At 41.0% G+C, this 25,337-nt stretch overlaps 1 protein-coding gene across 3 annotated transcripts in view; it reads right to left on the bottom strand.

The window, feature by feature from the left end:
- cntn4 (contactin 4) overlaps positions 1-25,337 on the bottom strand; it is a 200,076-nt gene that overhangs the window by 142,097 nt on the left and 32,642 nt on the right. Inside the window, exon 1 of one of the 3 annotated variants that reach the window (XM_026168945.1) lies at positions 7,844-8,030. The exons of the other annotated variants lie outside the window; for them this stretch is intronic. Within the exon in view, the coding sequence (XP_026024730.1) occupies positions 7,844-7,898 (55 nt within the window). The 5' untranslated portion in view covers positions 7,899-8,030. Of the gene's footprint in view, positions 1-7,843; positions 8,031-25,337 lie in introns of those variants that run through there. 3 annotated transcript variants of the gene reach the window in all.

Genomic DNA, 25,337 nt, shown 5'->3' with positions numbered 1-25,337 from the left:
TAGCTGCCGCCTTGAACCTTGCTTTCTTTTTCTTTTACTTTCAGAAACCACAAGAGAAACTAAGCACAGGTCAACATAAAGTGGAAATTACTTATACTCTGCTTATGTTTTTAATACTTTAAATGTCCATGAAGGTTCTTAGTTTAAGTTTAATGCTTAAGCTATCATTATCCAGGCAATCTAACTAAAGTCTTGATATCAGCAAAGAAATATGAATCATGCTAAGAGCAAACATGTTGCATTTTGGGGCAGATTTAAAGCTGTCAGTCAGTCTGTCTGTTGTGTAGTGTATGTGTGCTGTGATTCAGACACTCTTGAGTTTCACAGTCTACAACAGCTAACGTTTTTCTATTGTTCTTTTATCTGTTTTGCTGATAGAGAAGATGACTCGATTACATCTCCACAGCAACTCTTAGCGGGGGAAGAATGTAAAAGTGGTGGTGACAGGTGCTATACGTATGATTGAATGGGACCAACAACAGTTTATGTCACAGTATTTGTGTTTCAGGTTCTGAATTAATAATCTTTGTTTATTGTTATTCATGGTTTTTGTTATCTTTATTTCTTACGTTCTCACTGATGGTTTGGTTCAAGATGGCGCCGAGTATGGCAGCCTCGTCGCGAGCTCCCCCAAGCAACGGCTTTCTTCTGTGTTTAAATTTACTTTTCCTTTATTTTTTCACGAGCAGCACTTGTCTCCTTGTGTACGACCGACAAACCTTACTGGACATAAAAGACGGTCTTTCTTATAACTTTCCGGAGTTCAAGTTTTGCAACACGGACGCTCCGTTTGCAGACCCCCCATTCATCTCACCTGAGACGCCTTTGTTCTCTGGCCCTGGAGGCCGCAAACGCCGACGCAGAGGGAGAAGATCTGGCGTTCTGGTTCGACTGAGACGGCGCACTTACAGACCACCGTTACCCAGTTTATTACTGGCTAATATGCAGTCTCTGGAGAACAAGCTGTGCGAGCTTCGGGCACGGATCTCATTCCAGCGAGAGATGCGGGACTGCTGCGTGATCTGCCTCACAGAAACCTGGCTATCGGACAAAGTACCGGACTCCGCAATACAACTGCCGGGGTTCTCTGTGCACCCCGCGGACAGGTCACAGGATCTTACTGGGAAAAGCAGAGGCGGTGGTGTGTGTTTCATGATCAACAACAGCTGGTGTGATTATGCGAACGTGCACCCGGTCAAATCCTTCTGCTCACCGGACCTGGAGTACCTGATGATTAAGTGCCGGCCATTCTGGCTACCGAGGGAATTTACAGCAGTGATTATTACGGCTGTTTACATTCCCCCACAAGCCGACACTGACCGTGCACTCAGGGAACTGTGCAGCGCGATCAGCAGTGAGGAAACCGCACACCCAGAGGCAGCGTTTATCACAGCCGGAGACTTTAATAAGGGAAACCTGAAGAAAGTCTCACCAAAACTCCATCAACACATCCTTTTCAACACACGTGGAAACCGGCAACTCGACCACTGTTACACCTCTTTCCGGGATGCGTACAAAGCCCTCCCCCGCGCCCCATTCGGCCAATCAGATCACTGCTCCATCCTGCTCCTGCCCGCCTACAGGCAGAAGCTGAAACAGGAAGCTCCAACCCGGAGGGCGGTGCACTGTTGGACGGACCAATCGGAGTCTGCGCTGCGGGACTGTTTTGATCACGCGGACTGGGAAATGTTTCACGTGGCCGCCAGAGACATTGATGAATACACAGACTCAGTCTGTGGATTTATCAGGAAATGCGTGGAAGATGTCGTCCCATCCAGAACAGTCAAATCCTTCCCAAATCAAAAACCCTGGATTAACGGAGATGTTCGCGCGGCACGGAACACCGCCTTTGCCTCCACGAACACATCGGACTACAAACACGCACATTACCAACTCCGGAAGACGATCAAAGCAGCCAAACGTGAGTACAGGGACAGGGTGGAGCAACAGTTTGACAACCCTCGGAGTATGTGGCAGGGACTAAACACGATCACAGACTTTAGAGGGAAAACCAGCACACCGCAGACCACGGCCTCTCTATGTGAGGATCTAAACGTATTCTACGCTAGATTCGACACAGCGAACACCATGAGACCGGACAGTGTGCGCACCGCGGATGACGTCAGTGCGCACACTGTGTCTGAGGAGGATGTGCGGAAGTGCTTCGGGAAGGTGAACGCACGCAAAGCTACTGGTCCGGACGGGATTCCCGGCCGCGTCCTCAGGTCATGCGCGGCTCAGCTGGCTGGAGTGTTCACGCATATCTTCAACCTTTCCCTCTCTCTGTCTGTAGTCCCAGCCTGCTTCAAAATGGCCACCATCGTCCCTGTACCCAAATCCTCCACCATCTCCTCATTGAACGACTGGCGACCTGTAGCCCTGACCCCCATCGTAAGCAAATGCTTCGAGAAGCTGGTCAGGGACTTCATCTGCTCTGCACTACCCGACTCACTGGACCCTCTACAGTTTGCATACCGCCACAACAGGTCCACTGATGATGCCATAGCCCTGACACTACACACTGCCCTGTCACACCTGGAGAAGAGAGACACGTATGTGAGAATGCTGTTTGTAGATTACAGCTCAGCATTCAATACCATCGTTCCCTCGAAGCTGGACAGGAAACTGCAGGATCTAGGACTGAGCAGCTCCCTCTGCAGCTGGATCCTTAGCTTCCTGTCTGACAGACGCCAGGTGGTCAGACTGGGCAGCATCACCTCATCCCCCATCACACTGAACACTGGTGCTCCACAGGGGTGTGTACTGAGCCCTCTCCTGTACTCACTCTACACCTACGACTGCACAGCCACTAACAGCTCCAACATCATTGTGAAGTTTGCGGACGACACTACAGTGGTGGGTCTTATCACCAACGGTGATGAGACGGCTTACAGGGAGGAGGTCAGCGCCCTGACCCACTGGTGTCAAGACAACCATCTCACCCTCAACGTCGCAAAGACAAAGGAGTTGATAGTGGACTTCCGGAGGTGCAGAGAAGTACACACCCCCATCACCATCAACGGCGCTGCTGTGGAGAGAGTGAGCAGCTTCCGGTTCCTTGGAGTACATCTGGCTGAGGATCTTACGTGGTCAGTACACACAAACAAAACAGTGAAGAAGGCGCAGCAGCGCCTCTTCTTTCTCAGGAGACTGAAAAGATTCGGCATGAGCCCCCGCATCCTCAGGACCTTCTATCACTGTGCCATTGAGAGCATCCTCACTGGATGCATCACCACCTGGTATGGCAACAGCACCGCCTACAACTGCAAAGCTCTCCAGCGAGTAGTGCGGTGCTCTGAACGGATAATTGGAGGTGAGCTTCCCTCCCTCCAAGACATCTACAGGAAGCGGTGCCTGAGGAAAGCGGGGAGGATCATCAAGGACTCCAGTCACCCCAGCCATAAACTGTTCAGACTGCTTCCATCAGGAAGGAGGTTCTGCAGCATCCGGTCCCGTACCAGCAGACTGAGAGACAGCTTTTTCCATCAGGCCATCAGACTGCTGAACACGTCATAGACACCTCAGCTTCACTACTGGAACTTCAACATTATGCACTCCACACTGTATATAAATGCCACTTGTTTTGCACATATTCAACTCTGTATATTTTATATATTTTATTATTATTATTATTATTATTATTATTATTTTATTTTTATTTTATTTTTATTTTATTTTTACTATTTAATTTGTAAAAATGTGTATACACACACACACACACACACACACACACACACACACACACACACACACACACACACACGTAGGAAAATATTTAGTATACACATCCAGAAATGCATACACTATTATATATTGTACATATATTTATTAGTTTCAGGTTGGCCATTCTTGTATTTTGCTCGTTTGTGTTGTTGTGTTGTTGTGTTTGCACATCTCTGTTGCTTGTGGGGCTCGCACACAAGAATTTCACTCGCATGTGCTGTGCCAGTGTGCCTGCACATGTGATGTGACAATAAAAGTGATTTGATTTGATTTGATTTGATCTCAGTTCTCCCTCCCTCAGTGTTTATCTTAGTCTTTGTTTAGTCTCTGTTCCCGTGTCCCTGTGTTAAGCTTGCATGTCTTGAGTCTGGGTTTCGGTCTGTGCGTCTTCCTGTTTTATTTTGATACTTCCTTTTCCTTTGTATTCAGTTTTGCTTCCTCCCCGGTCTCATTATGTTAGATTAGTCCCAGCTGTGTTTCCCTGCTGTTTCTAATTCCCTTGTTACTCCCTTGTGTATTTAAGCCCTGTGTTTTCCTCGGTCCGTTGTTGCGTCTTTAACCATCATTTACCCTGTCAGTACTGCATGTGTCCTCTGTGCTCCTGACTAATTCCTAGTTCTCTGTTAGTTTTCTAGTTTTGTTTTCTTGTATTCGGTGTTAGAGATTTTCCCAGCAAATAAAGCTGCTGCTTTGAGTTTACTTTTCTGTGTATGAGTCCTGCATTTGGGTCCTTGCCTTTGCCACAACACAAACCATGACAGTTTATGAGACAGGCAGGGTGAAGATTCAAAGAGTTGAACAGTATCTGACATTACTTCTAGTACTCTGCAAAGGTACTTTGCTGTAATTTGTGGTCTTGAGCAACACGTCTCCAGGCTAAAAGTTTCCAGAGGAGTGTTGTTTTGTTTGGTTCTTAAGCCAACACTGACCTGCAACTTATTCAATCATAATAAAGGAATGAACCTGAGGTGTGTCTACACATTTTACACCAGTTTTTTTTTACACTAATTATAATTGGTATCCCTAGGCACTTTCTTGCTATTTCTTTAGCTGAATTTGTTCCCATCTATTCAGCTGAATGCATATAAAGCCAGTGATAAATGTGAAATTTGACAGGCAGGAAAGCTTTTTGCAAGAAAACTTGACTTTACAATTTTGTTGAAGAATAAAGGTGGTCATACCAAATCCTGACTTTATTCAAATAATATATATATAAAAAAAACAACAACAAATATAAATACAAAGAAATGGTCAGGGACAACATTTCAAACTTGCACTGCAGGAATCTACTGTACATCTTGACCTCCTTCATTAAATACAAAGTAAATGCGTCTCTGGTTCGATCCCTGGCTGGTGTGTGAATGAGGCATGTTGTATAAAGTGAGTGTAGAGTACAACAGTGTTCTATAAGAACCCGCCCATATTTTAGGCCTCCTGTGTGCTTAAAGTAGCACACATACTGATGGCAACCAAAGATTTAGTTTCCCTGACATAAAGAAAAATGTTATAACATGACCTTAAATCTGAATATAAGTAGTGATTATGTTACGTGCCTTAACTCTGGCAGACAGATACTCCTGTAGCCCATTACATGACAAATTTAGAAAAGATGTTCCGACTTACAACCTGTGACATAGAATTACTGTGTAAGAGGAGACTCAATATATGTCTAAGCAGTTACAGTGAAATCACATGAAATCGAGCATTATTTAATGACATGGGGTAGAGATTAGGTCTCAGCACAGTGAGGACAGCAGACACTTCTCATCTTCTGCTGTAAGTTGTGGATAATGAGCTCTACAGCATTCACACACACTGCAGCATACAGCTGAATCATCATCTAAAAGTATGGGACTTGGAGCTGGATGATGACATTAATATATTATCAGGAAGTCAAGTACATCTTTTTTTCCCTTCCCACTTCCTTATTGAGTTTCCATGCCTGTCCGAGTGAAGCAGAATACTGAATCATTGGAGCCTTCCCCGACCAGGAAGTTATCGCACTAATGAACTTAAGCTGTGGGAGATGTGGGAGATTGAACTAAGGTAACACTGGACCACTGCTAACATTTCATTTAAACTGGACATATACATGTATTAGGCACAATTACACAGTTATTTACAACACTAGCTTATCTTCAAATGTATGTCAATATTTCATTTTTAAAAGAATATTGTGATACTCCTGGCTGTAATTTAAACAAGCTTTTTTGAGTACAGCCCAGAAAAGAAAGGCCAAGAGGTTTCTCTCCTGCAGAGGAGAAGTTCATTAGAATTACAGCCTCAGAAACCACAACAACAGCTTGGATTAGAGCTCACATCACCACTTTTCAACTGTTCAAAGGAGAAAACGTGAATCAGGTATTCACAGTTGAATTGGTGCAGCAAAACGACTGCTCAGGGAGACGTATGGAAGGAAGATAACTGATTGGGCCAAGAAGAAGAGGGAATCGAAATTAGATTAGTCCAAAGACTTTGGTGTGATGGTTTGATATGTGACAAGAATGAAAGCTTTTTGGTTCCATTTTTAAGAGATGCAGAAAAGGAGTACGGATATTGGAAGTGTTATACGTTATAATGATGTGGGGGAATATTTACAAAAGTCACTTTTGTCATTTTCTTCACAATTCAAGGCAACAGGTAACCAGCATGACTAATACATCATTCTGCAGCAGCAACAGGACAATGAGCCAAAACACTGCTGAAGTGAAGTTTACCAGGAATCAGAGGCATGAGGCTCACTGATAGAATAAAGAGTAAGAAAAGATATTATTAAAGCAAAATTACAAACACTAAACCAGTGTCTCCCAAAGTGTTGGCCAGGACCCCCTAGTGGGGTGTGAAGGTACTGCAGGTGGGCTGCAACGATAACAGTTTGCTTACAAGTATGTACAACTACCGATTTACAGTATATAAATGTATTTATATAAACAGTGAATTAATACTGGTAATAGGAGTTGATTAGTTTGGGATATTATGTTGCTCTTGTATTGAAGTTTGTGTCCCAGTGGCAGGTCGGTCACACATTGGCCTTAACACTTTTCATATGACTGGGTAGAATTAGCAATTTAGAGCCAATAGCCTGTGCTGTTTATGTTATTTGAAACCAACTTTTAAGGAAATACATGACTTTCTTTTGCTTTTTGGGCAAAGGAAAGACTGGGTGGGCACCTTGGGAAGTGGATCGCAGCACTACTGACTTTGGGAATGGCTGCACTAGACATTAGTGGTGGGTGGGATACAGATACAGCATTCATAATTTTATAAATCATTAGAATTTTTTAAATACTGCTGAAGAGTTTTTCAAGTGGCTTGTTATGTTATGTTATTGGCTACTAGTAGGATTGGCAAGTGTATGCGGGGGTAGTGTGTCCTTTCCAGTCATAGTTCTAATCATATGACTCATATGCATTAATATGAAATTTTTAATCCAGAACTATCTCTCTTCAACAGGCGGCACATGGCAGAATAATAATAACAATTTACATAATAATTTGTGGAATATAAAATATGTCCAGCACCAGTAACTGCACATTTATAAAACTTCACAGCTGAACATCAGGTTAGACTATGTTAGCTAGGTAGATGGTAACAGCTAGGACGGGCTCCATCGCCACATTCAACAACTGTAAAGACTGATGGAGGATGAAGAAAAAAGCGTACACCAAAATAACTCTGTCACTGCAGGTGTGTCTCAGGCAGCTCTTCCACGCACAGCAGTAGAGATCCAGGTGAAGTGGAGACGATGTGTTATTCAAGGCTAACAGATGTTTTTTGCCATCCACAGAACACTGCGTGCCACCTATGAGTCCAAATATTGTTTGAAAGTCGAATTTTACAGCTGTTAACGCTATGCTGACTTTGTTTTAAAACTTAGCAGAACGATAGATCCCAACGATCATTTTCAGCCTTTGACCTTTCTAAAAGCGCTGCTGTCAGATTGCCCGTAGATCAGTCATCCATAACGATTTAGTTTGTACTATGACTGAACACCAGCTTAGCCAAGCCTTTGGACCACATAATGCCACTGGTGTTACAACTTGATGACAGAGGATTTGTTACAGGGGGTGCCTCCGTGGATCCAAACAGTCCAGACTGTTTTTCCTCATTGTTCACTTACTGAAGGCAGAATCATTGTGAGGAGGTTCGGGTACAGTGGTTGACTTGTTTATCATAGCTCCGATCTTTTACAGCTCCATTTTCTGCCTTGCTTTTTGGTTTAATGCTGTAATGCCGATCACCTCTGCACATAAAAAATATCACAAACAAGGGTTTGACAATTAGTTTGACTGTAGAAGAAATGTCATATTTTTCGCTTTATCATCTCCACAAATATTGATGGAAACCCTCCAAAAAACCTAAAATCGAGTAGAAAAAATAATTTTGTATGTGTAACTGTCACGATGCAGATCGAACTTATTTAATTTGTGGCAAACTTTTAAGCAACAGGAATCTTCAGCATTGTGTTGTAGAAATAATGACAGAGCTGTATGGGACTGCATGCACAGGCGATGCATAATTCAAAGAACTGCTTGATAGGCAATCTAATTCATGACAATGTTTCTCTGCATACCTCACCTTTTCACAGTATCAAAGTCTGCTTCCAATTCCCCAGAAGCATTCAAACATAATGCTAATTTTAGTGTGGGCCGGACTATTCTTTCTTTATGCAAAGCTGAATGCAACATTTAAAGGTGTCACCCCCTGTCAGAGTCTGGAAAGTGAGGCATTACAGAGAAAGCTTCCAGTAAAATCTCCAAGAAATGAAGCCTGCAGTTGTTGATACTGCTACTGACGCTGTCGGAGCCATTGTCACAGGGCTTGGACATATATAGGCCTTGAATTCCTATTTAAAAACTGTAATCATGACTTACGACTGCTCTGTGAAGAGAGAGCAGAGAGCTGCTCAGAAATGCCTCTCAACTGTTAACCAGCATCTCACCAAAACAGGATTTAAAACAACAATACAGCCACATGCATGCTCATGTTTCGCTTCTAATTATTTCTAGCAAGAGCTAGTTGTTTCCTGATCATTCTTTCGTAACTACTCAGGTCATTCAAAGACATAACAATTCCCATCTGGCAAATTTGTTTTACATTTTGGTTACAAACAGCCTAGTTTGTCCACTGTCACCTCATAAATTCTTGAACAAAATGAAATAGCAATGTGCTGATTTGAAAATAGGCAGCTGCATACCATTTGCAGAAAAAGATAATACAGACAATACCACAAAAGCTTTAATGGTTGCATTCGAAAGCCAATTTTTGACTGCAATTTTAGTGAGTTAAGGGCTTTCCAATTGGAACGCACTTAACAGAGCTTGTGCTGTTTCCATTATCAGCAACAGTTACAATAGTAATTTCAAGTTTTTGCAAAGATAGAAAATGAAAGTGCCACACTCAGAATGTCGCTCTGTTTTATCCAAACTAGCTCACTAAAACACAAAAATGAATAAATAAATAAACACTTAAAAAAAATGCAGCTGTGAAAATGATTTAGTGTCCTCGAGTGACTACAGAGATTCTGTAAATCCACGAACTACAAAAAACCCCCAACACAGCACTTTTGTCATCACTTTCTTCTTCCCTGAGAAGATTTATATCTCTATTACTCATAAATTAGTGGAACTGTCGCGTATAAGACTGCTGCAAAAATATCACCGAAACCATCTGCACAGACATTTCCACCTGTTTTTTCTGTTTATTTGGCAGATCAAATATATGACGTGTAAACATTAGCAAATATGGAATCTTTTCTTTTTGCACTTTTTGTTATGAGAGGCATTTATCTTAATCCAGCCGTCACTCCGCCAATATGCTCAGTTTTGTTCCTGCTGCTGCGTAACTGCTTGGATGCTGATGCTGTGATGCACACAAGTATATTTGTACATAAAACTGTTGTCCAAGTTACCTGTGCAGTTCATAAAAACATCTGGATAATACAAAATTGAAATAGTAAGGACAATATATTACCTTTTTGTCCTTACTGACCTTACTGACCTTTATGACCAGATTTTTTTGCATCCAAGTCTGTGATTGGCTGGTTTTGTGGCACAAATATAACGGTGTACAGAAAGAGTTGAGCGCGCACGGGCAGAAATGTTGAGAGCGCGAGCAACACGTTGCGAGCAAGCGCAAATGCAAAAACTGAGTGAGAGGGGCTGCTGTTGTGTGTGTGGATACCCATATGGAAAAGATATAAATCTTATAAAGTTTGTATCTGTCTTGCGTGAAACTTGTATGAAAAGCATACAAGATATAAGATCCCTTGAAAAATTATATAATGAAACTTGTATGTTTTGGATACTTACTAAAACAATGTATGAAAGTAATGCGAAAGTGACCACTTTCATGAGTAAATCATGTAAGCCTTATATGATTTACTCATGAAAGTGGCCACTTTCATGAGTAATCACATATAAGTTTTTACTATTTCTTTTCCGTATGGGTAATAGCAAACACTGAAATACATTTTTTGCACGCAGCAATGAATTTTTTTCACTCAAATTTAGCTTTTCTTCGCTCAAAATAAATTTCTCCTCAAAATGCAACACTTGCACCTGCAATTATTTTTTAATGTGCGATCAGAATAGTGGCACAAAAATAACTCCATATTCCACAAATTAACCTATGTAATTCATTAGTGTGAATATTTAGTGCGGATAATTCAAAGAGCAGTGAGGACTACTAGAACATGACTTAATTTTGCGGAAGATGCCATCGGTGACAAAACTAAAAGGAAAAACAAATCCTTTAAACAGGCGATGAGATGAACAGACACCGAGTAACAAATGTGTTGTAAAGAAGTCAAACTGCCTACAATGTAAGTGACTTTTACTTGTGCTTGTGTTTTGCTGTTTGCATTGCTAATACAAAGAGTAGCACTGTGTGTACAGTAGAGGCTAACTCCAACATTTTTCACTCTGCATGAACAGAGGGTGTTGTAAAATGAAGTGCCTTGAATTGTCCATGCATTAATCAAACTGTCTTATCTGGTGTAGATGATGCTGTTTAGCATGCTTTCCTGTGTATCAAACCGCACTGAAAAAAAAGAAGTAGGTCAAGCTGAAAGTCCTAAAACTGTGTTTCTCTAACACTCTGCTAACTTTACTATGTATCCCAGTAGCCCTGTTACACCTGCGACAGGCTGTTCTTCTTCTCGGTATTACAACATGATTCATGCAACTTCCAGCCCAAAGCACCAGGTTACTGCCACAGGGACTACCTACAGCACTATGGAAATTGGCTGCTGCCTGCATTACGCTGACATTCAAAGATTTTCGCATCTAACTGGAGCGAAAAATATGTACAGATGTAGAAAAAGTCTTTGATCTTTGCTGTTTCCACGTTTTTCTCTGTCAGTTTGCAGATTATTTCGTCCGTTTGCACGGATTACAGTTAACTTCTGTATGTATTTATGTAGTTGTATTTTCACTGCTGTCATTCATGCTTAGTAGATCGCAGGATATTTTGAAAATCCACTACTGTCTACACTCTATCCTTCTGCTGACATGTTTGTTTCCATAACAATTTCAAATCAAATATGTCCTCATTAAAACTCTGAAAGGCTCCAAAATGCTGTTCAATGCCACAGTGCAGGATAATAGCAGCAGATGCATTTGGGAAGAAAAAAAGCTCTTTTTTTTCTGGCTGTGTTGTTACCCATGAAGTGACATTAGGTCATCCCTGCATTTTTATGATCACAAATAAATTCTTTACATAAACAAACAAACAGTCACAGAATCTTTACAATGTTTTAATTAAGAACTGAAATCTCTCTGGTGTTTCAGCTGACTGGTTCTGACCTCAGAAAGAATCCAATCTGATTGCTTCTTTGTCTGCAAAAACAAAGGCAATGACAATCCAAAACAATTGAAATTACATTGCACTAGATGTGCATGCTTCACCATTTATCAGCTATGAACATGTTACACATAAAACATGTAAGATTTGAAGAATAAAAAATGAATAAGTAAACGAAATAAACTATAATTAAATAAACTTGGGTGGGAAATACTTGATCAGATCAGTAATGTGAAACAGCACATGCCATCAGTATGAAGGGTTAGGGTTATTTTTGTTTTAATTGCCTAAAAAATAACCGATAACCTTAACCCTATTTTGAAAATGGCAAGCTGACAGGCAATAATAATGAGATGCGTTCTTCTGAAGTTAACTGTTAATTCTGGTATTTCTGTACAACTATTTCTACTTCATTTTAGATATACAGTAATGTGAAAAAGCCTGATTTCATTATATTTTGCTTCCAAGGAACCAGAGTTGTCATTTAAAGTGGCCTTCTCCACTTTCTTTGGTTTTCTGAGGGTCTTCAGAGTTTTTCTTTGACTGTTTTTTCACTCATTTTTAGTACAGAAACTCATACGTGTCCATTTTCAAGCAATATTTTTGGGTGTTCTTTTGTTAAGCCATTTAGCACTAACCTAAGAATCATTCAAACCTAAAAAGGCACCAAACTCAAAGGCTGAAGCAGTGTTGGGTCTACACATATCAGACAAATGAGCAAAGAGCTCATTTTAAATGATATCTTCAGGTACTTTTGGTTACTGTATAAGCAGTCTATTGCAAAAACACATTGTTTGTTCTTATTAGCTTAGTTGAATCTATAAAAATGACAAAGATAAAATAATTTCACAGGCATAAAATAGTAGTAGGCCTACAAATCTACAGAAAACTGGAGCAAAGATCTGACACAAGAACCTGATACTACTATTTGCCAAAGCTTCCGACCGGTGGCACTGACGTCACATCTTATGAAGACTCTAGAGCGGCTCTTCCTCAACCTCCTCCGACCACAGGTACAACATGCCCAGGACCCACTACAGTTTGCATACAAGGTGGGTGTCGGAGTGGAGGATGCCATCCTGTACCTCCTGCATAGAGCCCACTCACACCTGGATGGGGGAAAAGGCACGGTCAGGATCCTGTTTCTTGACTTTTCCAGTGCCTTTAATACCATCCGGCCCTGTATGCTTCAGGAAAAACTGAACAGGATGGAGGTGGACCCCTGCCTGGTGGCTTGGATCTCCGACTACCTCACCGACAGGCCACAGTACGTCAGGCTGAAGGACATCACGTCTGACACAGTGGTCAGCAGCACAGGAGCACCACAGGGAACTGTGCTGTCCCCTCTTCTCTTCACCCTGTACACCTCTGACTTCTGCTACAACTCTGAACTATGCCATATTCAGAAGTTTGCAGATGACACGGCCATCATGGGGTGTATCTGGGATGATCAGGAAGAGGAGTACAGAAGTCTGGTGAGGAACTTTGTCGCATGGAGTCACACAAACCACCTGCAACTCAACACCTCAAAGACTAAGGAACTGGTTGTGGACTTCGGGAGGTCCAGAGAAGGTCCACTGCCGGTTCAGATAGAGGGGGAGGAGGTGGAGGTGGTCAACAAGTACAAGTACCTCGGGCTGTGGGTGGACAATAAACTGGACTGGTCATGCAACACAGAGCACCTGTACAAAAAAGCCCAAAGCCGACTGTACTTCCTCAGGAGGCTGAGGTCTTTTAACATCTGCAGGAAGCTCCTGAGGATGTTTTACCAGTCAGTGGTTGCTGGAGTACTTTTCTATGCTGTGGTGTGCTGGGGGAGCAGCACAACAAAGAAGGACTCATCCAGGCTGGAGAAACTGATCAGGAAGGCTAGCTCTGTGGTCGGCATGAAGCTGGACACTCTGGTGACAGTGGCAGAGAAAAGCACACTAAAAAAAACTGCTGGACATTATGAACAATGCTGGGCATCCTCTGCACACGGCCATTAACAACCGGAAGAGTCTTTTCAGTGACAGGTTGCTTCTCCCCAAGACAAGAACCAACAGACTTAAAAACTCCTTTGTCCCAAACGCCATCAGACTGTTTAACTCCTCTCTGGAGGGGAGAGGGAGGAGAAACAGGTGGACAAAGGAGGGGGGAACAACTAAGCTGTAGTGCCTCTTCACCTCACTGTACAATACCTTGTGCAATACTTTTGTAAATAGTCAACAGTGCAATAGACTCAATACTTGAAATGTGCAATTCACTTGTATTTTTATTTTTATTCCTATTTATTCTATTTATCCCCTTCGTATATTTTATTTATGTGTGTGTGTGTGTGTGTGTGTGTGTGTGTGTGTGTGTGTGTGTGTGTGTGTGTGTGTATATAATATTCTGTAACTCTGTAACTTCTTTCGGTGCTGTGCTTTTGGAAACCGAATTTCCCAGAGGAACCCACCCGAGGGATTAATAAAGTTCTATCTTATCTTATCTTATCTTATCTTATCTTATCTTATCTTATCTTATCTTATCTTATCTTATCTTATCTTATCTTATCTTATAAGTGGTCTCAGGTGGAAGGATGGCTGTCAGCGGCAACAGGTCATAAGAAGCGATTAATCTAAATTTTTAGTTTTTGCTTCAAATCATCATCAATGTGTAAGGAGGAGGTCAGGAGAGAGGTTCAACAGTGAGAGTCTACAGCCATCTGCAGAACACGGTGGAAGCTCTGTCATTGTGAAGTGTTGGGGGTCTTGCTAGAACTGATGAAAGATTGACATACTGACAGATTCTGGTCCATCCTGTGATGGAGTCTGATTGGCATCATCATTTTTCAGCATGAATTTTCAACACGGTATATATTTTACTCCATACCTGAATAGAAAAAACACACAATGGAGAACTATTAGGTGGAGTGACCATCCCAGAGCCTGGACCTCGACTTTATCGGTGTGAGATCATCTTTGCAGAATGACAGCCAAAGACGAGCTTTGAATGTCCTTCAAGAAACTTGGAGAACTATTCCTAAAGACTAGTTAAAGCAATTACACGAAATTGTACAGACTCTATGCTTGCACTTTTCAATAAACAAATGCATTTCCCATTTTTCCCAGCAAAGTATATAGAAATGAGGTGTGGCTAAAAACTTTTTGTACTATTTTTTTGTGCAGCTTTTTAAAAATACCAATTATTTCAATAAAGCAAGTGACTGACGTGCAAGTAACTTTTGCTTCACTTTATGCGCCTTTAAATACCAAACTTTTAATGTTATGTGCTTACTTGCATATTGCATGAATTACTTCTGGTTGTATTAGTAAAAATGGAACATGATAATATGCTCACTTATCCGAAAAAAGCACACTTATTTACTAAAAACAGAAAACATAAGATCGACAGCAAATACAAAATATTATTCAGCATTAATTACACACTAAGAGCACTGATGATATTTTCCTATCCTCAAGTTAACACGTCGATCTTTTTTACAGCACTAATTTTGATCATAGAGCATGTTCTACATGCAAAGCAATCAATACAGAAATAAAATAAAGAAGTTTAACCTTTATTGGAAGATGTTTTTCTGTGGGTATATCCATCAAAAGAGTTTGTGTGAAAAATACTGCCCTGCACAATAATCGCCACTCTGTATCAGCAAGCAATTGAGTGGGGGCTTTTTGAACAGCATTGTTTGTACTGGTCCTTTGAAACTAATCCACTGAGGGCTCGCAGGTTTTAATGTCATCCAACAAAGCCACAATCAAACAGCTATTCACGTGGTATCAATGGCAATCTTCTAAGAGCTGGAAGGGAGATATTTCTGAGCAGACTCTGCTGTCTCTCCCCTAAGCTGTCCATAAAGGAGAAGATTAATGGCCTGACGACAGTTCTGATTCATCTGTCCTGAACTGTCTTTATGTTCTGATTCTGACCTTGTTCGGAAAGCTTTTGCAACCATTTTAGCCACAACAGACTCCTTACAGGAATGAGCTCGTCGTGTGTGAAATGTGAAATAGTCAGCATTTATGTTCTTCACTATTGTTCTGTTTGCAGCAACAGAAACATCCGCTCCCAAAACATCTGGTCAGCAGCTTTGAGTAGCTTGAGGTTTTGGCAAAAGAGAGAACACAGTGAATTTCTTTGTATACTTTGATTGGCCCGATTTATCTTCAGAAACATGTATTTAGCATTACAGAAAAAAGATGAATGCTCTACGTTATTTGTGCTGAATATAGACAACTATAATCAGAAGACACTCCTGACTCATGGATTCCTACATAATCCGTGTAAGTACTGTTTCTGCTTTGAAGCACAGTACACTATGAAATGACTGCTTCTAAAAAGACTTTTTGTTTGTGCTGCCCACAATAACTGTGCGTCTGCCAACACTATTAGGCATGCTGTAAATTTATTGTGCATGGTTAGTGAACAGCATGGCACTCTAATGTGGCCGTTTTAAAGCTTACTGCACCTTCTGCAGAGCAAACACATGAGAATCAAGATGAGGAGGTAAGTGAAACAAAATTAATCATATTTTTTTATTCTATCACTCTCCGATTATGATGGAGCTGAACAGTGGACCCTGTTTTTTTTTGTTTGTTTGTTTGTTTGTTTTTCTGTCTTAGACAGACATACGGACAGGTAGACTCAGTTCCCCAGTGAAGTGACAAATGATTACACAACCCTTAGTCTGATATAACACCTATCTGGGCAGAAAAGCCTAACAAGAAACACGAAAGAAATACTCAACATCCAATTCCCAGGGCAAGTGTCCTACAGAGTGTGAGTCCTGTAATATGGGCAGTAAACAAAATAGTTGGACTTCAGATAGTGTCTCTATTCATCAGTTGTGGGAAACATGTTCCAAAGTAACACATACTGTAATTACATAACATTTTTTAAATAATGCAGAAGTGTAACACATTACTGTACTAAATTCAGTAATCACATGGCTCTTCTGGTGCTACAATTAGCGGTTGTTAGCTTGTGTGCAAAGAAGAGGTCGTGGAGCGGTCTACAACTTTTGAGAAGTGGAGATGTGAACATTATTTTTCATTTTACTTTATTGTTAAAGTGGAAGCTGAATCCAGAAAACACAGAACTGGGTTTTTGCAAACATCTGCACAGATAGCATGCTAACACAAAGCTAGCAAAGAACCCAGAGTGATGCTAAAGCTGAGTGTATGCTAACCCTGAACTTTAACAGGTGAAAAAGCAATGACGCACAGTCAGGCTTGAAGTATTGTAGCAGTAGAATTGCAGTGACAATCTTGATTTTAGGATACAGGTTTTTGTTAACATTACCTGGTAATTAACACGTTCAGGATATATTATAGAGAATTTTACAGAATGCAACGGGCAGTGTATTAGCCATCTTTGCTATTACTATTGATTGAAGCAGTAGAAATGTTTAATGAATATAGCATTTTTTCTTCCAAGCTAGCAGTCACTCAAGAATGCACCAGAATCCCTTTGTACAAGTCGGAATTTCAGAGTTCCCAGTGGGAATTTGAATCAGGAAACCTCCACCCCTTCTAGTTGGAGTTCCCACTTGGAAAGTTGGAGCAGTCTCAGCAACCCTAAGTTAACAACCCAAGATGGTTCGATTAAATGTAAACAGTAGTAAAATCGCAAACCTTTAATCTGTACTGCTGCTATTGTGTATTTGTGACTCACTAAAATAAGCAACATGCAGTGCCCCGATCAGACTCTATCCACGAATGTGTTTATTAAGTGCAAAAATCCCACGCATTGCTAGTGATAGATGAATAACTCTACCTAGCTTGAGAACAACTCCTATATTTCCTGGCTTTTTTGGAACACACGTGTTGTCACTCCTAAGTTCCAACGTTCAACTTTTGAGGTAGCTGAACTGCAGTATTGAGTGCAGCAAGACATTTGTACTTCTGTGTAAAATACAGATGTTTCAACTTACATTTGTCTATTGTTTTTTTGTAGGCTTGTATATGTGAATTGCACTTCAAAGATTCTATATTAAACTTTAAGAAGTAATACGGCAACCACCAACTATTAGATGTGTAAAGATAACCGTGGTGCATTGGTGATAGGAGAGAGATAAGTCAAGAGGATGTTTTTCTAATTGCCAAGTTATTAGCTTAAAGTTTGGAGACCTTTGCCTTCACGGTTAATATACATATGAACTAACAAAGACTGTAAGGAGGAAATTGGAAATAAACAGCAGTCTCATAAAGCAAGGGTATAGTTCAGGGCTTCGTAGATCCATCCAATATCCAAGATGTTCTCCCTCTTCTGCTCCTTTGCAAAATTTTGTTAATATTTGCTAGCCAGCACTTTAAAGCAAAATTTCAAGTTTCTGCCAGGCATCAGTGGTGTTCATACAATAAGTGACCGTGTCCTTTGGTGTATTGACGGTACCCTGTAACTCTAGCTTTACGGATGTAGGCGGAACTTCTTAATGAGGCTCCCTTCCTTTTGAGTCTCTGCTTAGACTGCCTGGAACAGACGAATGTGTTCAGTCTGATAGCAGCTTGTGGTGCTATCTGATAATCAGATTATCAGGCAAACTTTGAATTGCTTTGCATAATGCACAGTAATAGTCACACACATGCACTCATTTCACAGATATGGCATCCAGAGGGATCCTGAGATTTAATAACTGCAGACATTATTGTAATGAAATATTTTTTTAATTAAAGTTCATATTTTTAGTAAGTTGCAGGTACTTCATATGAGTCCTGTGGGATATGGGCAGTAAAGCCTTCCAGCTCAGCCTCCCTGTCTTGCCTCTGCCAGGAACATCATATCAGTGCTCATTTTGAGCCAGGCCATCAGCATAGGTGTCTTGTGTCTTTACAACAAACCCTACAAGCAGCCGAAAAACTGAAAGAACAATGCAGGATGTACAGTTCTGGTTGTTTTGCAACCTCTGAGTGACAATCCCATAAATCATTCATTTCTTTGGGTTGCCTGAGTGTGAGGTGGTGCTGCAAAATTAGCCTTGAAATGGCAACTCAGAGCACATGTACACAGGGCGAGTAGTTCTTGTGTCTACAGACAACGGCAAGGTGATCTTGACTGATTTCCCTCCAAAAGGCCATGAATAAAACATGTATTGATATGCATATCAAACGGCGGGAGTTGACAAAGCAAAACAAAACAAAACAAAGATGTTGGGGCAGTGGAGAGAGGAGAAGAAAGTGCTTCCCCTCGAATCTGCTTTGAATGCCGAACATCATCAATTAGCAAGGGTTTGGCTCAGAGGCCATCTGGGGACTCCCCCCTCTTCCCGGCTGCCTTCTTCTCAATATAATTGCTCCTCCTGAGGACGAGCAGGTGAGCGTACCTAGAAACGCCTGCTCCAGGTTAGTTAGACAAGTGCTTCAGTTTTGTGGGTTACAGCTGAGCTCTCTCTAATACTGTCATCAAGCAGATCCCAGCCCTAATGAAAGCTTTAATAGGTTAGAGAACAGTGTTTAAAACGGTGAGAACCTAAGTGAGTGAAATCATTTAAATGGTGGAGTTCTGAGGTCATGTTAGGAGGCTGGCTACAAATTTGCTTAAAACGTGACAAGTTTCGATGAGGTGCACTTCCCTTCTTTAGCGGTGCTGCAAATTAGCTGATCATACCCACCTCACAGAGTAATCTACTCCTAATCAGCACATAATGAAGTGGGGACAGCTGGGCTGGTTTGGAGGTGAGCATGGATGTAGACCCAGGAGCAAAGGGCCATGGAGTAGTCTGCCTAGCAGCATGGCTCAGCTGGCCTGACACCAGCAGGCTCACCGCAGGCTGCTCACCCAGTGGAATGACAGAGGTCAGTGCTCATCCTGTCACTGTAAAATGGCCTGAAGAGATCAGGGCAGCACTACCAGAAGAGACCTTGACTTAAAAGGCCATCTGACATGCACGTCAACCTAAGAAATGCCCTTCATGGGTAATGACCATGATTACGGAGACATACCACAAATGCATCATCCAGGGTGGCACTTATTGTACCATTCAGGAGCACTGCTGCTTAGACAGATACTGCATGTCTTTGAATTAGTCAACAATATTAGACCTTATCAGAATGAAAAGCTTGCTGTAAAATAATATTTAATTTATGGGAAAAGTGACAATTCAATTAAGTTCAATTTTGGCGGATTTAAAAAAAAAACACTCCTACTTTCCATGTAATATTTTTTATTTATTTCACTACTTTGTTAAACTGAATTTGTGAAATCTAAACTTTCTTATGATACACTATGCCATCCATCACAGCAGACATCTTATCAGTTTCTGCTGCTGCCACAGTTACATTATGACCGTGTGGTAGAGAGGCTGTAAATGCCAAATAATTTGGAAATTCTTCACAGCATTAAAGGCGCTACAATAATCAGGAGGGGATAAAAGCTGACACTGTCACTGTGATGGATCACCTGTCTGAAGTCCTTTTTAAAGTTTTACCATATTTATATCAAATAACAGAAACTATAGGCAGCATAAAAAGATGGGGAAATGTAAAAACCAAGTAGCATTTGTTGTGAAATGTTTGCCAAGACTCTGGAGAATATAATGAATGTCACATTGTTTCTGGCTGCCAGCACTGAGCTAAGGGTGAGTCAGCTTCACTTAGTCAGCTAGCACTAAATCTCATGGGACACCACAGTGTTCTCACGTAAAGACGAAGCCACATTTTCCTCACCTTAAGGAAGAGTTCATTGGATTCACTTTGATCCTAATTGAGTACTTAGCAGCTGATTGGTTTTAGCCATTTTTGAGATTAGGCTGAAAACTTTCGTTTTTTATTAAGTTAGCTAGGTGACCTTAAACCCTCCTTCAATTGTACGCTGCAATAAGTCTAAGCTGCTGAGGGCTTGCCATGATGCCCTGAGCACTTCTTCTTCACTCACGTTGTGTTTGTACACCTCTCTGCATTTAATCATTAGTTCTTATCAATCTTTGGCTTTCTTCCACTCTGTGTCTTTTGTCCCGTCTTCCTCCCACCACTCCCAACCAATCACAGCAGATGCCCGCCCCTCCCTGAGTCTGGTTCTGCTTGAGGTTTCTTCCTGTTAAAAGGGAGTTTTTCCTTGCCACTGTCAGCAAGTGCTTGCTGATTGTTGGGTTTTCTCTCCAGTATTGTAGGCTCTTTACTTTACAACATAAAGAGCGCATGGAGGTGACTGTTGTTGTAATTTGGTGCTATATAAATAAAATTGAATTGAATTGATACATTTCTATATACTTTATTATTTGCTTTAATGTTGTACATGTTTTAGATAAGAAGACACAATCATAAAATACATTTACTGTACTGTGGGTCCACTTTATTGGGCACAGAATAAGAATATAGTTGGGTTGTCCCCCCCCCCACACGATACCTCATAATTTGACATTTGAAGCAAACCTGAACTTTACAAGCTTTGCCGTAGTTAAATTTATTGGCAACTATATGATATTTTTGCTATGATGCAAAATCTTCTGCTCCTGCCAAGACTTTCTGTTGCAACACGACAAACAAATGCATATCCTCATTGGGGGCCAGAGCTGGTAGCAAGAACACTGTTACTAACTTTTTCATCAAAGGGGGATTATAGTGCTAGATCACTGGCTGAGGAAACAAGGCACAGTGCCACATGGCTATTTGGTTAAGGGAAGCTGATTCGTTATTGGCCAACTGAGAAGAGGCGGCAGCACTCCAGTCAAGTCCCCTAAATACTGCATGTGTGTGTCAAATAGCTCAAATGCAATTAAAAATGTAATCCTATTCAGTTCCAAGGCACTGCACGCAATGTCAATCAGGGTTTCCTACGTTAATACATTTTAAATATTTTTTGTGCACAGTTTACTTCACAAGAAGATATCTCTGCCCCTTTGGCCCTTTTTAGACGGCCACCTAATAATAACTATAATATCCTTGCTACCATGTCATTGCTGCAGCATGCTCACTGCAGTCATTATTAATGGTATCGACTGCACTCGTGCTCCTCCTGCTGTGGCAGGTCGGATTGTCTGTCGTTACATTTTTGAATTATTACGTTTTACTGATTCTGATTCCCATTAAAACATCCCACTGTGCTTTCTTTTTCATCAACATAAGGCAGAGCTTTCCATTAATTAAAGAAGCACTGATGAAATGTAAATTCTACACAGATGACATTACTGCTGAATGAAAATCTCATGGCCAATACAAACACAAATAATAACTCTGCAAACTGGTGGAGGAGGGACTCTTTGATATGCTAAAAAGCGCCATCTGTTACCATCAGCACCTTAATATACTGAGTAGATAGTGCCATCTGACTTCATTACTTTCAAAGTATGTTTTTGAAGTACAGGTAATGATCCCCCTCTTGCTCATAACCCTTCGCCAACACAAACAGGAAGCGGCCGCCTGTTGCTGATCCTCTACTTTCACGTTTTTGATATCGCGTCAGATCGCTATCGCTTCTGCAGGTACACGGCAAACGTGGAATCACAGTGCCGTGCGACAACTCAGCCCTGGAGTTTATCTTATTGGATGTGCAGATGCTTCATAATTTACTTCCATGATAAATGAAGCAGCGTTCGCACTGCGTGCTTGATCAAAAATTGCCATAACACCTCCACTGGGATCTCTTTAATGAAATGTCATAATTAGGCCTACAAATCATCTATCGGTCTGTCCTGGTAACTCACTATATCAATTTTTCCCATTAGCATCAATAGCAATCTTCTGGAGCAACTGCATGGAGTCAGTTTGGGAAAACGCGCAAGTATACTCGTGACCAGCCTTTTCACCAGTTTCACTAAAAGAGAAACAGCCCTGATTTAGTTCTTTAATTGTGGAGGTTCACTCACGTTTCTGAGAGTAACGGACTGCAAATGTTTATTATTATGACAGCTCTGATAAACAAGGCTGATTAAACGGACTTATGGGCAAAGATTTGTACACGTGACATCAACTTGCTGTGTTGCAGTTGTCCAAGCATTTCACTACATATCGTACTGTGTATGACTGTGTACGTGACAAATAAAATTTGAATTTTAAATTTGAATTTGTAGCAGTTTGTGGTTTCTGCTTGGAGCCCTGCAAACTAAATATAGCTCTGTAATTAATGTGTGTTTGCATGCAAGACCACACCATGTATGAATATAGGCAGTCATAGGTTATAGTATGTGGAACAGTTGTACATTTTATGCTGAACTGCATGTGTGTGCAAAAATAAAATAAAATCACAGTACAGTCTATAAAGTGGTACAACTGCATCATATATATATATACACAGTACATTTGCTCTGTGGAGTATGTTTTCTGTTATATTGTACCGATTCTTCATTATGCAATTCTTAAGTGGCTCTCGGGGACAAATACATTTTATCTGAAAAGAATTAAATCCATAAATCTAAACCTATGGGGCTCCCTAAATAATTTTCATGATAAAAGCATTAACGGTCTTCAGGTAACAGAATTGCACGAGCAGGATTCTTGTTTATTTTCAGCATAACAAGGGTAATAAAATACTGTGTCAGCCTTGTTTTTCAGCATCAGCATTCACAGCCCTTTGTCATGACTTCAGCAACTTGTCCTATTTTCCCCCGTTTGTGATGACAGTAGACTCACAGTGGTCAAGAACATACAGTGTCCTGCTCGGGGCGGGCTATGACTCACTCTGTGAATCTAGTCTTGAGGTGACACATGGCTAAATGGCTGCACAGTTCCCCCAGCTATGTGTCTGTCTCAGCATTAGCACTCTCCCAGTCTGTGACCGTGCTCGCTGAGCGTTTCTGATGAAGACTTGCATTGGTTGCACTTCTGACACAAAATGCTGTGAAATGCTGAAACACGGCTGACGAGCTGACAGGGACGAGAACAATGCGAAGAATCATGTTGAGCTGGTGCAGAACTGATGTTTGTGATGTCTTAAAACTGACCAGCCAATATTGACTGGAACACTAAAGTCAGGGGGGTGGGGGTGCACAGAATTGGAGGGTTAAAGAACTACTAACATTAAGCCAATTAAGAAGCTATGCTTCTATATTGTACTTTTTACACTATCCGGATAATATATTCACAGAACTTCATCAAACCACTCTGACTGTTTGGTGCTATCACATCTACTTCACTTCAATCATTCCGTTGATGATGATCTGCTAATGACAACAATAACCAAATTCATCTTGATCATAATCATAATGATCGCAGAGCTGATAGCAGCAAAGCTATTTATGTTTTCTTGTCTCGGGACAGAGTTTCAGTCAGTGCCTTTGTTGAAGCTGCGCATTTTCCGAAGCTTTCCAAAGTTCGACATACTGGTCACTCTGCGACTGATAAACAGTTTATAAGCGACTTGATCTCAATTTAGCTCTTAATTTTAGATCTGTCTGCTTTGTATGTGGGGAGATGACAGTAATTAAACTGTCACTCTTTAAGCTGCAGTTTCTTCTCTATATTCATGTCTGGAGAAAAAAAGAAAAGCCCAAAAAACCCTACTGTTTAAAAACCCTACTCTTACCGTTTACCTCCCAGTGTAGGATGTTAAATCAGGTCGATTGCTATATATTACTATGTTATCGTTATCTGGTTTTTTTGTGGTTTTGTCAGGAAATCTGCTAAAAATAATCGTATGCAGTCATAACAAATGCGGCTAAACTGACAGGCAGGGGTTACAAATAAGAGGATATCAGCCTCCTATTCATCTCTGACTGCCATTCACAGTAGAATTGCTTTGTTCTGTCAAAGACCAATTTCCATTCTGACAAGTAACAGTATATGAGTTTATAGACCATGGCGTGGCATAAATACATTTTTAAAAACTGGGTTTAGAAGCATCTAAGCGAGTCCACTTTGTAAAATAAGCTTCTCATCGGCTCACACCAACACTCTAACAATCTGCCTTCAATCGCAGAGCAAAAGATAGCACATCATCTGAAGAGGCACATCAAACATGTTGTGCAGATGTGTGCGCATGTGTGTGTGTGTTTTTTTACAGAGCCTCTGTGAGGAGTTCATTAAAGATAGCGTCCTCTGTGATTGTTCGAGATAATACTCAAGGGTCTGCAAATGGAACAGATACAGCTGTGACACGTCAACCTTGAAGAAAGCGTGTTTTCTCTGCTGGTGGGCGTGCCGAGCTGAATGCCCGGGCAAGGCTGCGAGAATGCAAAAGACTTCATAAGTGGGTTCAAAGTGACGAGACTAAAGAATATCTGCATGTATCTTTCATGCATCCCTGTGACTGTTAGAATAGATAGCTCTGTCACAGTGCATAAGTAGCTCACTGAGCTGGATAAAATCATTTTGTAGAGTCAGGACACTGATGTATTGCATATGTTTTAACAGCAAAGACTCCATTTCACACGCGCCGAGCTAGTAAAGCACTGAATGAAATCCAAACTTTAACAGGATGATGATATATTTGTCATTAGCAGTACTGTTATTGCTGTTCTTTCTGCCACCTTTCTGTCAACATTGTCACTCCAACAACAATTTCTGTCTAATATGCAAATGTCGTGTTATAAATATAATCTCCATTCCAGCGTGATGGTTAATATTTTTTTAATTGCCAGTCTCCCTGACCTACTTTGGCTTATCACTATAATGGATTAAAATTCCTGTAAACAGTTTTATGCACCTTCTTATTCAGGCACTCCTCAAAGGCTTCTGATTAAACGCACATTGTCATCTGCTTTGCTCTTTCTGTTTTTCAGGTACCTGTGAGCAGATTGTTGTTCTGCAGAGCCACACTGGGGCATGTGGTATAAACTGATGTCATCACTTAGGGCTATACATAATGGAATTATTCGAATTTCTATCGATTGGAGTCATTTGGTGTTTACAGTTTTCTTCTAAACAGCCACCAGAGACTGCGGCAGGTGGAGGATTACAGAT

The sequence above is a fragment of the Astatotilapia calliptera genome, chromosome 5 (genome assembly GCF_900246225.1).
Source record: "Astatotilapia calliptera chromosome 5, fAstCal1.2, whole genome shotgun sequence".
Classification (NCBI taxonomy): domain Eukaryota; kingdom Metazoa; phylum Chordata; class Actinopteri; order Cichliformes; family Cichlidae; genus Astatotilapia; species Astatotilapia calliptera.
This window is presented reverse-complemented; position numbering and strand designations above follow the sequence as displayed.